General features: G+C 43.0%; 1 protein-coding gene across 1 annotated transcript in view; it reads right to left on the reverse strand.

Moving 5' to 3' along the window:
* LOC146817750 (uncharacterized) overlaps nt 1-14245 on the reverse strand; it is a 746064-nt gene that overhangs the window by 366677 nt on the left and 365142 nt on the right. Inside the window, exons 27-28 of the mRNA XM_085609232.1 lie at nt 13917-13966; nt 2487-2663 (exon numbers count right to left, since the gene is read on the reverse strand). Coding sequence (XP_085465358.1) covers nt 2487-2663; nt 13917-13966 — 227 coding nt within the window. The remainder of the gene's footprint in view (nt 1-2486; nt 2664-13916; nt 13967-14245) is intronic.

The raw sequence follows: 14245 nt of genomic DNA on the forward strand, positions 1-14245 counted from the left end.
GCAAATTGTGATTCGTAATTAAGGAATACCTCCCCATTCATTCCTATGGGCCTAAGGCCCATAGGAATCAATTTGCGATTCTCAATTAGAGAATCGCAAATTGAGAATGCAATTTCAAGGGTGCCAGGGTGTCAAAAGGACAGCCTGTTGCATCCCTGAAATGTGCATGTGTGCACATGTGGCACACATACATGCCCTTAGGGCATGTATGTGCGCCACATGGCACTTTGAAAAATGCAAAAAAGTGCATTTCTCAGAGAACTCGCAAATTACCACCAACTTGATTCCTTAAGGCCAAATTGCACTTTTTCTGTGCTTCTTACATTGCATTTAAGGAATAGAAATTTACGATTCCTTAAATGCAATCACAAAATAATGAATCTCAAATTTTGTCATTCCTTATTTTGCGAGGCAGTTTTTCTTTAATACATACCACTGAGCCAAATTGCGATCGCAAACGCCGACATTTTGCGAATTTCGGCATTTGCGATTGCAATTTGGAATGATACATATGGCCCTAAGTTAGATGGTAAAATCATTGACAGGGATAATCTTTCTTCGTGTATTCGGCCTCCGCTTGTTCAAGGTCAACCTAAAATTGCTCCTACAGCCCAGCCATTTGTGAATAGCATATCTGCTTCCCTTATCATATTTGTACGATCTTATTCTTGACATCTTTTTACTCACTAATGGTTTTTCCATGTTTCAAAATTAGTTTGGAAATTTTAGTGTGTTGAGTTCTTTATTTTAGAATTGTTGGTAGTGCTTAAACTTGGTACACACTTCTCTGGTAATTGCCTGCTGCTTGTGCAATTGCTATCAGGAGTTGAGCACGTATTCTTTCAGAACTGTGTTTCAACCTAACCAGAGGACATTCTTTGAGTTGGTACGGTTACCCCTTCCCAAATTAAGAACCCATTTCTGACAATTTGTTCAGTGGCTGAGCCTCATCATGGTCGCTCCTTTACTATTTTCTTCTAATATCTGAGAAAAGTGTGACTCTGCTCTGAAGCCACTTTGCTAGCAAGCACTGCAAAAGGTGCAATGCTAAACAGTGTTTACAGGTAGAAGTTACACAGCTGGACACACATGCAAATGACGTAATAAAACAGCCAGAAAACATTTAAGTAAGGTTTGCAATCACACAAAAGAGTACAATCAAAATTGACAACTCTATTGCAGAAGTAGGAGACAAGAAGTTTTGAGGAATGAAAAAGGGGTCAAAGTTATAAGGACAAAAATACTAAGCAAGAGTGGGAATGAAGCATCGCAACACTATATCCTTACAACAAAGAGGCACTATAGTGGAGGAAATGTAAGGTGAAATGCGAGCCAGGAAATGTAGGACACCCATCTTGAAATGGGATAACAGGAATTATAAACAATACCATAGTGGTTAGGGAAATACAAAAATTGCTGCATATGCAAGTAGTCAAGAAATTCTCTTTCTACATAATTTCATAAACCTTCATCACTGTACTACCTTCCCAAGAGAGACTGAATCTGCTTCTGATTCCCATCACCACCTACAGGCCCCACCTCCCACAGAGTGAACACAAACAGCCAGGCCTTGGGACTGTCCCAGCTCTACCGCTCCTGGGCTGACATGAAAACGCCCAGGAGTCACGCAAAGCAGCTCCACAACACCCAACACCATACATATGCTCACCAACAAAACACCAGGAACTGCCTCGAGGGCTGATGTGGTGAACATTGGGCTGCAACAATAAACCATGATCCCCACTCTCTGTTTACTCAACTAAGTATTTGTAGAGTATTGACTTATCCAATTGCCTGTTTTATTGAAACCATTTCTCAGTTGATGGTATACAAGGCCCTTCACAACACCAGACTCACATACCTTAACAGCTGCTACTCCTTCCATGCACCCAAAAGAGACCTCCGTTCAGCCCAACTCTCTCTGGCCACCGTCTTACATAACAACAAGACCAGAACGGGAGGAAAGCCCTTCTCCAACCCCACCGCCAAAGCCTGTAACACCCTCCCCCTCCAGATATCTTCCACATTGCCCCAGTTTAAGAAGGCCCTCAAGACCTGGCTCTTCGGATGACCCCAGCACTGAAGGAAGCTCCCCCCCACCCTCTCCAAGCGCCTAGAGACCCTCACGGGTGAGTAGTTCTGCTTTACCAACCATGATTGATTGATTGATGATAGTATCGGCAGCCAGACCGCTGTTTGGCTAGACATGAACAGTGTCCACCCTCTTGCTTTTAACAAATGGCTTTTCAAATTGAAAAAATGAGGCACTTTGACTGAACACTGTGAGGAAATGTGGATTGTTACTACCCGTGTTGTACATGTTCTGCTGTTAAATGTCAGCATCCAGATGCCAGCTGTCTAAACAGGTTGTCATTTGCAAGCATATGATACAATTCACACACATTCCTTTGATGTGAATGTAGCGGGATATGCTGCCAAATACGTCGTTATACCTGTTGATTAAGAAGTCATTTCTGAGCACCCACCTGGGATCTGCCTGGAGCCCTTCTTTGGATTCCTTTTCTCCTCTCTTCTCTTGGGGCTGCCCAATCATGAAATTGGTGTTTCTGATGGTGGGGAAGTCCTCCAGCAGAGCCTTCAAGCTATTGCAGTATGCAATAATTTGTCCTCTTACAGAATAGTGGGACATACGATGGCTGAAACTACACAGAAAAAGACACGTGGTACATATTTTTCTCTGTATCCATGGAAATTCTTTCCACATTACTGCACTAAGAGTTGCTCATTCGTTGCCTGAAAGGAATATCTAGTTAGCTTTTCGGATTGCGGCCTGCTATTGGCTGAAGGAAAGAAAATAGTTTGTACAATATCTCATTTAACAAGACACAAGTCTACTTAGCTCACACTGATCAATGGAAAATGAAATCAATGCCTTTTTTTAAAGCACTTCATTCAGTAGTTTTGCAGTATCTAAGCACTATGAATAAAAAAAGGTTCATGACATTCCAATTTAACAGTATCAACATGCACTTTGTGGAAGATCTCAGTAACAGAGACAACAATTTTCACCTGGGAGTAACAAACACATGTCCAACACAAAAAACATCATAATGAAACAAGCTTAACTAACGAGCTATAGCTTTTCTTAGTGTATATTCTAAATTTGACTGACCAGATTATTTTTAGTGGGAGGAGGACTAGATCAAAAATATCAAAAACATAAATCCTAAAATAAAGTAAGGCAATTTTATGATGAAGCCCTCGGAACAGACCTGGATAGTACAAACCTCGCTTAAGTAATCATTTAAGAAGAAGGTGCTGCTGGGGTCCTTCTTTGTCTATTATTAACAAGAGGATATTGGTGTAAGGCTGATAAGGCCACCTTTTATCACACTGTCTGGCTGTCTATGTCCAGTGGTTCAGCTTTACTGGAGGAAGGATTCCTAATCTGACGGGGAACTAGAACCTCCTCAAACCCAAAACATGCCTATTAGGGCTCATACCTAGACCAAGACAAATAAATATTATGACAAGGTCATAGATTTGGCAATGGTCTTTGCGAAAAGGGTAATAGCCATCAAACTGAAATCCATGCATGCCCAGGATATGTATCAAAATGGAAGTCTGAACTCTAAAAGTGGGAGCAGGCCAAAGAAGAAACATTCTTGCGACTCACATAGAACACATGAAGAGTTTGCAAACCCTGGTGAACTATATTCGGGTAACTAGAAGCGGAATAGCAATTGCGGCCTCCTAGCATGAGTCTGTGTCTGGTGCGAAAACGTTCTGTAAGTTTGCAATCAATATTATGATATTTCAAAATCTGAGTTCACTACCTCCCTAAGTTTTTTTTTCTATTAGGTAAATTAATTAGTTTTTTGTAACCATAATGTTGAATACATAACTGAACAAAAGGCCATGTATAGCTTGTTGCAAATGTCATATATGACATATGTGATTTGTATAGTGACAAAAAAACACAATAAACTATTTTTAAGAAAAGTTCTACATTACTTTATGTAATTAATATTACTTGGTGTTTCTAGCAGTATGCCTATGCATAGGCTGACAAATAATCTCCACCTAGTGTACATGAAAATGTATACCAGTGTCCTGCCCGAACAGATACATTTCCCAAATTGTTAATCAGTGGAGGTGAATGATGTCACTGGATTTCATAAAAGAAAGAACATTAAATCATTAATTTGTGGAATCCCTTCATGGACCACCGAATCATCAGAAATACCTTGCAGAAGATGCACGGGTCGGTTCATGAAAAAAATCTGTGCTGTTTTGGCTTTAAAAATGTCTACTTTTGCAATCATAGAAATATAATATTTCTCTTATAAATAAATAGTTGGACAAAAGATATTTGGTCTGTCAAATCTTTGTTGATAAGGTTAAACACACTGCCTCTTTCACAGAGTCAGTTCTCTTCTGTACCATGCCTTAAATAACAAACATTGGCAATTCCCATGGGTCGTGATTGCTTTTCATGTATAAGGCAGACCTATTGGCTTTGTCAAAGGAGCTCGGCAAGCTGAAATTGTACTTCAGTAGCAGCTCGGTAGCAGGAGTAGGAAGTTGCCAGGCGCTCTGAACGGATACAGCAGCACTGCAGCTGAAAGTAGGTTGCAGGGATGCGAAAGTTGTATTCCTCTAACGGAAACTATTAATGGTCAAATTAATCTTGCAAACCCTGTAAACGTGGCTGCACGTTTGCAAGGAGCGTGCTGTCAAATATCCAGTCATGTTTTCATGAATCTAACCCAATTTGCCCGATTTGAAAACAGAGAAAAAAAATCAGATACGTAGATGTGCCTGCCTAGTTGCACCGTTTTGCTAATTCACATATATTCTAGGGCAATCCATGTGCAATGTACGAATTTTGGAAATTAGGTAGATGCCAGGCTGCATGATACTGAGGTACATTTGTGACCTATTTTTTGTGTATATTACACTATGCTCAAATTACACGTATGTTAGGTTTGTCGTAATGCATCAATGTTGGTGGTTAGGACTCTGGGCACTTTATCACTGCTGTCCAGTGTAAAGTGCATGTGCTCTCTATGGTAAACATGGTAAGATTGGTCTACACCTGTTTGGCGTATTTAATTTACCTATCAATCCCTTGTAAAGTGGTATCTCATATACCCGGGGGGCAGTAAATCAAGTGCTACTGGTGGGCTTGCAGTGCTGCTTGCGCCACCCACCAAAGTAGCCTTTCAAACCTGTGTCAGGCCTCTGCCATTGCAGGGCCTGAGTGTGCAGTTTACTGCCGCTGTGTCCTGGCACATAAAGTGGTTGTCATGTCTGTGCCTACCCTTTTATTACATATCAGTCACCCCTAAAGTAGGCCCTAGCTAGCCCTATGGGCAGGGTGCCCTGTGGGTAAAAGGTAGGACATGGGCCTTAACTGTGTGGCATGTCCTGGTAGTGACAAACAGCCATTTTGGTTTCTTACTACCGTGAGGTTGCCTTCTCATAGGAATACATTGGGGATTCCCTGATATGTGTTTCAGTGGTAATTCCTGACAGGAGAGGAGTAGCGTGGTCAAGTTTGGTATCTTTGGAATAGTGGTAACAAATGCTGCGTAATGGTGTTCGCAGATTTATTATCACTATTTTAGAAATGCCACTTTTAGAAGTGGGCATTTCTGTGTGCCTGCCTGTTGTGTATTGCATGTCTGGCTCGGATGACAGGGGCTGGGGGGTGCAGTTGCTCCAGAGGGGCTGGGTGAGTCAGCGCTAGGCTGAATAGGCCAATCTGCATTTGGAGTAGTGGGAGGAATAGCACCTGGGCCTGAATAGGACTGTGCCTGCCTTACACAATGTTGGCTCTGCCCCCAGTGGTGTGTCTGGGGCCAGAGCCTACACTAACAATGAGGGTTGTTGTGCAACTGAAAAGAGATGTGTAAGTGCCCCCCAGAACTGGTTTGGACCGGGCACAGAGCCTTAGAACATAGGTGGTATAAGTATTGGGGCTGTGACCCCATGTAAGTAGGACCTGCTTGGAACTGACTTGGGGGGGGGGGGGGGGAGAGCACTCTGCCAGGAGGAACTGCCGTGGGAACCAGTTGCTGCCTTCTGCTGGGAGGCCCTGCGTGCTGGCATCCTGGTGGGAGTCTCAGGGACCCAAAAGACTCCAGGAGAAGAACTGGAAAGTTCCTTAATTGTATTTTCTGCTACAAGGAAGAAAGTCTGCAGGAGTGCTGTGCTTCATCTAAGCCTGGCGCTTGGTTCCTCAAAGAGAGAACGTGGTGAGCGCTAGGTTCTTGACCCTATGCAAGGGTCCCAGCAACAGCACGTGGAGGGTGTTGCTGCTCCTTACTGGCATTGTTTGGAGCTGTGCTGCAGAGCATGCTCTAGGAGCGTGCTCTGGGAGCCCAAGTGCCCAGAACGAGGCTCGCTCTGTGGTGGCCGAGAAGAACACATGTGGCAGGGAATCCCGGCCGGGGATTGTCCGAGCGACGAAGAGACCAGAAGTCAGGCAAGTCTGTGCCTGACCATGGGCGGGGTTCTCGAGAGGAAAGGGAGAGCCCCGCTTGTTGCCTGGAAGCCGCCGGAGACTCAGTTCGTAGGCCAGAGAGAGGAAGTCAGGCGAGGGACGCCTGGTCGTGGGCGGGCCGACCGAGGCTTTGCTCCGTGCCCTACGGCCCGTGTTTCGTTTTCCCCTTTGGCTGCAGAGTGGTTGCACCGCATGGTTGTGGGCCGCCCTAGAGTGAAGAACCAGGGCAAAACCTTGACGGAACCCCCTGGGGGAAATTGCTCCACATGTCTGGCCTGATCGCAGCTGCGCCACACGATCGAGGGCAGCTACATTCTCCCCGCAGCACAAACAAGAGGAGACAAGGGTGAGTTGCACCCCTGATTACTTTGTGGATCTTTTGGTGGCATTGTTTCAGCTGCGTCTGCAGCTAGGGGGCTAGTGGAAGCCCCGTGTCTAGAAGGAAGCGACATGCAGATTAGGGAGCCCTGACTTTGTGGGACAGAGGGCATTGCAGGGAAGCCCAAGACGGGCCCCCGAGGAGCAGGCCATTTGGTCTGGTGTTCACCTTGTGTTTTGGCTGGGGTGATGTGTGCACCTTATCAGTGTTACTGTGGTGCACTGGGTCTAATTTAGGATGTATGCCTCATATGATTTATGAATAATGTGTTTATGTTAAGTGCCTCTGGCCAGTAGATACTGGTTGGTTGTGATTTTCACTACTTGTGGGTTCTAATGGTTATGACAGTGGCCCGATTGACCCTGTAATGTATATAATCCCCTGTAAAGTGATACCTAGTACCAGGTGGAACAGTGTATATATATGTGATTATGCTCTTATGTGTTTTAGGAGTAATACAAAGGCTATTTGTATATTGCCTTGTGTGGAGTTTCTTTTGTGGTGTGCCTAGTGTGTCGCTGCCGTGTGAGTGTGTTGCACAAAAGTTTTACACATTGCTTCAGGGATAGGACTGACTGCTTGTGCCAAGCTAACAAGGGGGTGAGCAGGGGTTATCTTCAGTGTGTAACACCCTTGCCCTGAGTAGAGTAGTGGTTTCTGCCTGGCTTGGGCGCTTGCCCTAGTCAACCAGAAATCCCATTTTTAACATTGGTTGTCAGCGGTGAGGATAGGACTTGCGTTTGCGCAGTACCACAGTGACGCATGGTTGCACTACAAACTCTGCATTTAGACAAATCACGTGTTTGGAGATTACTCCAGATTTTTTTTATTCTCCTCAAAAGTGTCATTTTTGAATTGTGTACTCCTGTTGCAACTCTTATGCCTAGGTCCCCCGTGTTGCACTTGTGTCTCAGTGCCTTGCCAAAATGGAATCTGCCTTTAACATACATGATCTGTTTGAATGTAGTATGGAGGAGTTAGAGGGATTCTGCTGGAAGAGGAAGATAGTATCCGGTTGTGCGACAACTCCACCACACCTTCAAAAGATCCTGCTCATGTGGCAAAAGGGCAGGTGGGAAAAATACTATCATAGGGCCCTATACTATGCTAAACAGTTCCCTGCAGAGGCGCCAACAGAGATCCAGGAGGGTGGTGATTCTGAGGGAGACCCTGAGGAGGACCCCGAGATTAGGGAGGACTTTGAGAGTGAGGGTTCCCAGTCCATACCCCTGGAGGGCGGTGGCCCAGAAGAGTCTGCACAGGAGGGAGAGAATGACTGGGCAGAGACACCAGTAGATGGTGAGGAATCCATAGAGTGGGAGTCCCTTGCTGGGTCCAGTGCTGGGGCAGTGCTTCATCCCTTTCCCCAGAGGAGTGGGTGGATGGGAGTTAAAAAGGGAGCACCAGCTGGCTTTGGAAAGGCTTAGATAACAACACGCAATTCATTGTGACCTTATTAATAAAACTTTTGCTGATGGAGGTAACAGTTACGGTTGCCCTGTTACCGTTTGTCATCACCAGCTGAGATGCATCGAGTTTCTTTCTGAACTGGGTTCATGTTGTGCTCTTGGTAATGCACGTGACCCCATCGGACTCTGAGAGCCACAAGACACCGATGAAGGTCACATACAGAGGATCTTGGAGACTAGAAGGCGCACTGCAGCTATGTTCTGCGGGGCGAGCGGGCGGACATCAGAAACAGGACCGGGGGATAAAAACAAAAACAAGCATTGGCATAGCCAATAGGTCTCGCCTTTGGGACCTTATAAGTGTTTAGCCATGCAACAGTTGCATAACTAAATACTTATAAGGTCCCAAAAGCGAGACCTATTGGCTATGCCAAGCGGCCGTGGGGCCACGAAAGTGAAAGTGATCGCGATCATGATCAAACATCAAAGCGGCTGTGCGGCCGCGAATGTGAAAGCCATCGCGGTAAAGTGCGGCGCGCGCCCCCGCGCACATGCACTGTAGCTCTAGGCTGGCCTGGTAGCACTTTTTGGAGCCCTCTCAATAAGTCTAGCCAGACCAGCGCATGCGCTGGGTCAGGCGAGACCTAACAATGCCTGCTTGCTGCCCACTGCCTGGGCAGCCTACTCTTCTGAACCTTATCGAAATACGCGTGTTCTTGTCGTGGTGTTGATGTGGCACACCATAGGCACCAACGTGTAAACTCAAACATTGACATTAAGCAAAATCAGCCCTAAAATGGAAAACACAAATCATGCCACATTTACAAATATCAAGCACTAATTGAGGTCTGGAAACGATCCGGCAGCACTAGTAGGCACAACACAAACAGCTAGAAGAGGGGCAACTTTAGTTCCTTTTCCACTTTTTGTTGGGTCACTCATGGGGGTATTTTATTTGGCCTGGAGGTAGGGATGGCTAACTGAGTTAAAATCTTCAAGTTGACTTATGCATTTACTTACAACTAACAAGTTCGAATCTTGGCAAAGCCCTGTGTCCTTCCAATGGCAATAAACTGAGTATCATTACATTGGGTAATATTAACACTTGTTATGAATAGCAATTACAAACGGTGATGAATTACTATACAGTAATCAAGTTATTGTTCTTGGAGCGGGGATGTACCCCAAACTTTCAAAGGGATGCGATCTTTGCTTCATTCCACTCACAGCCAGGTTGCATCAGTTATATGACTGTGGGTCTTTTAAGAGACTGGAAAGAAAAAGAGTAGAACTAAATCCTTAATATTTTAATATTTGGTGGCGCGATTCTGGCAGTGTCCAGGTTATGAAGGTCCTGGACTGGAATTGTTATATGCATAGTACATGGAAGCATCCAACCCCTTAATAAAGTATGCTGCCGATTTCTTATTACGGTCGAGTTGTGACGTCTCTGGTCAACTACAATAACGACATTATGTAACCTCTCAACTGTAATAAATTCTTTCAGGTAAGCTTTTACGTCATAATGCCTCCTCCTAGCACCCAATGTGAAAGAAAGGTCACTGAAAATAATTAAAGGTGCAACTTAAAAAAGGAAAGGAGAAATGGCTTTTCCTTCTCCTATTGTTTTCAAATGAATAGCAGTCAGCAAAAAGGAGAGCATTAGGTGCCATGTTTATTCCTGGAATGCGATAGGTAATTACAGGAAAGACAATCTCTCTGCATGTTTCTGCATATTCGGAGCTACAGCATTGCTTTAATACTTACTTTAAATTGATACAAATGTTTTTTTCAACACATTTTCAAATGCTTTTTGGTGTGTTTCCTTTCAAACTACAGATTCTGCTTGTATTGTTCATGTCTGCAGCCATACTGTCTATTTATAATGAAAGAGCAAGTCACCAAGGATTTCAGCAGTTTGTGGAAAGATGATGGAATGACCATGTATTATAAGGAATAAAATCCTCTCTGCAAAATGTTACAAGAGGTTGCAAATCACCTCTGAGTTCTATGCCTTGTTGCTCTATATGGTCACAGAACTCCTCAGTTGCTACCAATATCCTTATAATGTACAATAGGAGGTATTTTATCCCATATATAATAGAGTGCTGTAATTATACAGGTTCATTAATGTTTGGAAGGCTTTTAACTTGAAGATCTGATATTAGGTGCTTGATGAGAGGACTTGGTTCAAAGTTTCAAGATGTGTCTCAAAACGTTGTAATTATAGTTACTATGTGGATTGCGATTGCAGAAGAGACAATATCTCATTTAAAAATGTAATCACCATAAGTGTGCGTGCCATGTATTCCAGATGTAGTGCCCCTTAAGGTTTAAAATGAGCAGAAGCTAAAATCTGTGCACACACTTGGCAACCTGTGGAAAAAGTGGGACTACTCTTTAGGAATTCTGCGTAAATGTCTGGCAGTATTATTGAATTTATTGGTTTTAATAACCAGTGAAGTGTCTTTGTGCTGTACATCAGAAAAACCAAGGCTCCTTAGGGCCACCCCTTACTTACCAATGAAGGCACTAGACTGTAAGATAATGAGGGTTCAGACAAAGTGTTAGTCGAGTGCATTGAGGGACGGAAACAGTGACCTAAAAGAACCTAGCAGAATATAAAATGCAAATAGAGGAAGAGGGAAACAGCAGGCGCTGACGGTGGACAATCGAGGAAGAGAGAATTTGTTTGAGCCAATTATCTTGTGTAAAGATTGATGGTAGAGAAAAGACCAGGGGAGGGGGCAGAAATGGGGAACTAGAGAGAGTTTTAAAACTTTGGTTGAAAGACCTCAGTAGAAATTAACCAAGAGTTTACATGGAGAGAAAGAGCTAAAATAGAGTATGACTGCAAGACAGAAATACATTGAAGGTGGTGATGGGGAGACCGTGGAAACGTTTAACTCAGGGTAATACGCGTTGGGCCACAGAAACACATTTAATTTCAGGCTAGCCTTTGAGTTCACTTTCTGATGGTGTTGCCCAGCTGGATGCTGCGTTTTGCTAGTTCATATTGATATTTAACTGCTAATAATGCTTCTAACTTTGAATAAAAGGTTAAAGGCGAATTATGGTCTTTTAAACTTCTTAGTGTACTTTATTAATTATTTGCAATATTTTTCTGTTATCACTGGTTATTTTGCTTTTCAATCAATTAGATATCATTTAAATACAAGCACAACATTATTATGAAAAATACTTTTGCTTACTTCCCTTTAGCGAATCTTTTTTTTATTATAAATGCATACAAACATTTTACTAGTACCCTATTCATATTGTTTGGATACACAGAGAAGTCAAGAAGGTTTTATTCAGCAGTCCATGCGTCTCATGCAAACTACGAAGAATACGACAAGGACTGCATTAATGTCTTCTATTGGGGATCTCCATGTTTCAAATCACACACCACTTGACTTAACCATGAAGTTTGCCAATGGCAGGGGGATGTCATTTGTGTAGCATTTATACTAAGTTAAATATAATTAATAAAGTTAATTCAGGAACAAAATCTTTCTTTGATAAATCAATGCATATTTAATTGATTCATGTGTTGTTTTCTAGGCCAGAGTAAACAACTTACCTAAAAGGATTCTTCATTGTTGAAAGAAAAAGGAACGAAACTGGCTGTACAAGAGAAACACCCATCCACTCCAAGAGAATTGGCTGTAGTTTATTGAAGAAAGCCATCTTCATGACCTAAGAAAGCTGAGGCACCAACAGACTGGCAAGAACGTGATGGGCACCATTTGAAAGTGAACTTTCCTTACTGATCAGGCTGGACATAGCTTTCTCCACAAGAGTGGCCCGGGCATGACCACATCCCATCTGGCCAATTCTCAGCCTCAAAGTTCAACAAACTCATTAGAATTAACAAAATACAAACTCTAGTCTAAACCAAAGCTCATTGAGAAAAAGAAATTGAGACTTCCCTTGCAGAAATTAATTGGGTCTGACAGGTCAGGTATATAGGGCACCTGGGCACCTTACCTACACCAGCAATGAAAGTTAAGAATTTAGGACTTCTATTTGACACAAATCTTTCGTTCAAAATTCAGATCAATGCCATCACTTCCTCCTCTTTTCTTACCCTGAAGTTACCCAGGAAAGTGTTCCCATTTATCCCTCATGAGCTGCAGAAAACCGTGGTAGAAAACCAAGATGGACTAGTGTAATGCTCTTTTCATCAACCTGCAGAAAAAAAACTATTGAAGAAGCAGCAGATCTTACAGAACTTGGCAGCCCGGCTCCTACTAGGGATCCCTAGGCATCAGTCTGCTGCAGAAGCCTTGACTCAACATCATTGGCTTTCTGCAAGGAAGCGTATTGATTTCAAGGCTCTCTGCATTGCGTTCAGGGCACTACATGACTTTGGTCATGACTATCTTAAATGCAGGTTCCAGTGATATGCCCCTTCAAGAGCCCTGTGCTTCTCCACGGCCAATCATGTAGTAATACACAGATTTAGAGGAGTAAACTGGGGTGGCAGATGTTTCATGACCTGCACATCTAAACTCTTGAACATCCTTCCTCCTCACCTAAAGAATTTGACAGGTCTGCTTGCTTTTAGAAAAGCACTTAAAACATGGCTTTTTAGCCAATAGGCTTTTTATCCCATAAGCTCAGGTTTCTCTCTGTTTCTTTTTCATTGTCAGCAGCTTCATAGCACCCAGATGCTTCCAGGCATTAACGCGCTTTATAAAAAAAAAAAAAACATTTAAGTTTTCTTTTATTTCATTTCATTTCATTAGACTAGGTCTGTGCAGTGCTGGACTGGGGAACCAAAAACGTCATTGGTAAAAATGCTCAAATCAGCCAGCTTCCTTTGCCTCCTTGCACAATTTCTCTCTTTCCATCCGTTCTTTATCTCGCCTTCTCTCATCTACCTCTTCTACCATGCTACCTTCCCAGTCCCTCCCTCTCTTTCTCTTGAAGCCTCCCTGGACCTGCTGCAATTAACCTTGGGGAGCTGGGGAGAGTGACAAAAGCACCAATAGAGGCCCCGGGCTTTCAAAACTGGCCTCCAAGAGTTCTAGTCCACTGGAGGTAATGCCCAGTTGAATAAAATGCGTGTCCAGCTATCGTTCTGCAGTCTAAAGATATTAGACAATTTCACCCCATCTCTGAAACAGCTGCACTGACCTGCAGATTCTACAACGTTTTACAGGAAGCTGTTCATTATGCCCCTTCCTTAATCTTTGGTGGGTGGGTCTTCCTCTGTGTTTCTTGATGTTGAATTTTGATTGGATCACTGGGATGCCCCTTATTGCTTTAGGAAACTCAGAATGAGCACCTGAATGAGCTAACCGGATTGCGGTCCCAAAAGAAATCCCTAAATACCATTCTTTTCATGGTTGACATTTACATCCAGTCTATCATTACTTGAAACCCAGCCTCTGTTACCTCATAAAGAAACTATCTGTCTCCAACAGCTGACAAAACTGATGAAAGTCTAGACGAGATGCGGCACACCTTCAAGATGATGATCCGGAAGAGGCCAACTACTGTCGCTTATGCATTGTGAGATAGACATACGCTATGTAGATGCTTAAAAAAACTACCAAATGAAGAAATAGAAACAATATGCAAGTTAATAACAAATATAAATTAGCTCAATTCAGGGAATTAATATATTCAAATTCGGATGTGCAAGACTCACCTCTGGCAGTAATCAATGACAAGCTTCCTTTTGACCTTTTCAACTTCATCCTTTAAAAGCAAACAGAGTCATGGATTGTTACTTGTAAAAATATTGTTGAATAATTGAAACTGGTTTTTAAGCATGCCCTGGTGGTCTATATCTATTTCTATTGGTCTATAGCACTGTCATGGAATTATAAAATGACTATTAGAAGTCTGAATCGATATGGCCAAAATGTCCCCCGACTTTACGTGCAACTAGTGTAATTATTGTGATGAAAGCATCTGGCAAAATGAATCCCACGACATAAATGTCTTCAATTGCCTTTGAATGCCTTATAATACTTT

Source organism: Triturus cristatus, chromosome 6, assembly GCF_964204655.1.
Source record: "Triturus cristatus chromosome 6, aTriCri1.1, whole genome shotgun sequence".
Lineage (NCBI taxonomy): Eukaryota > Metazoa > Chordata > Amphibia > Caudata > Salamandridae > Triturus > Triturus cristatus.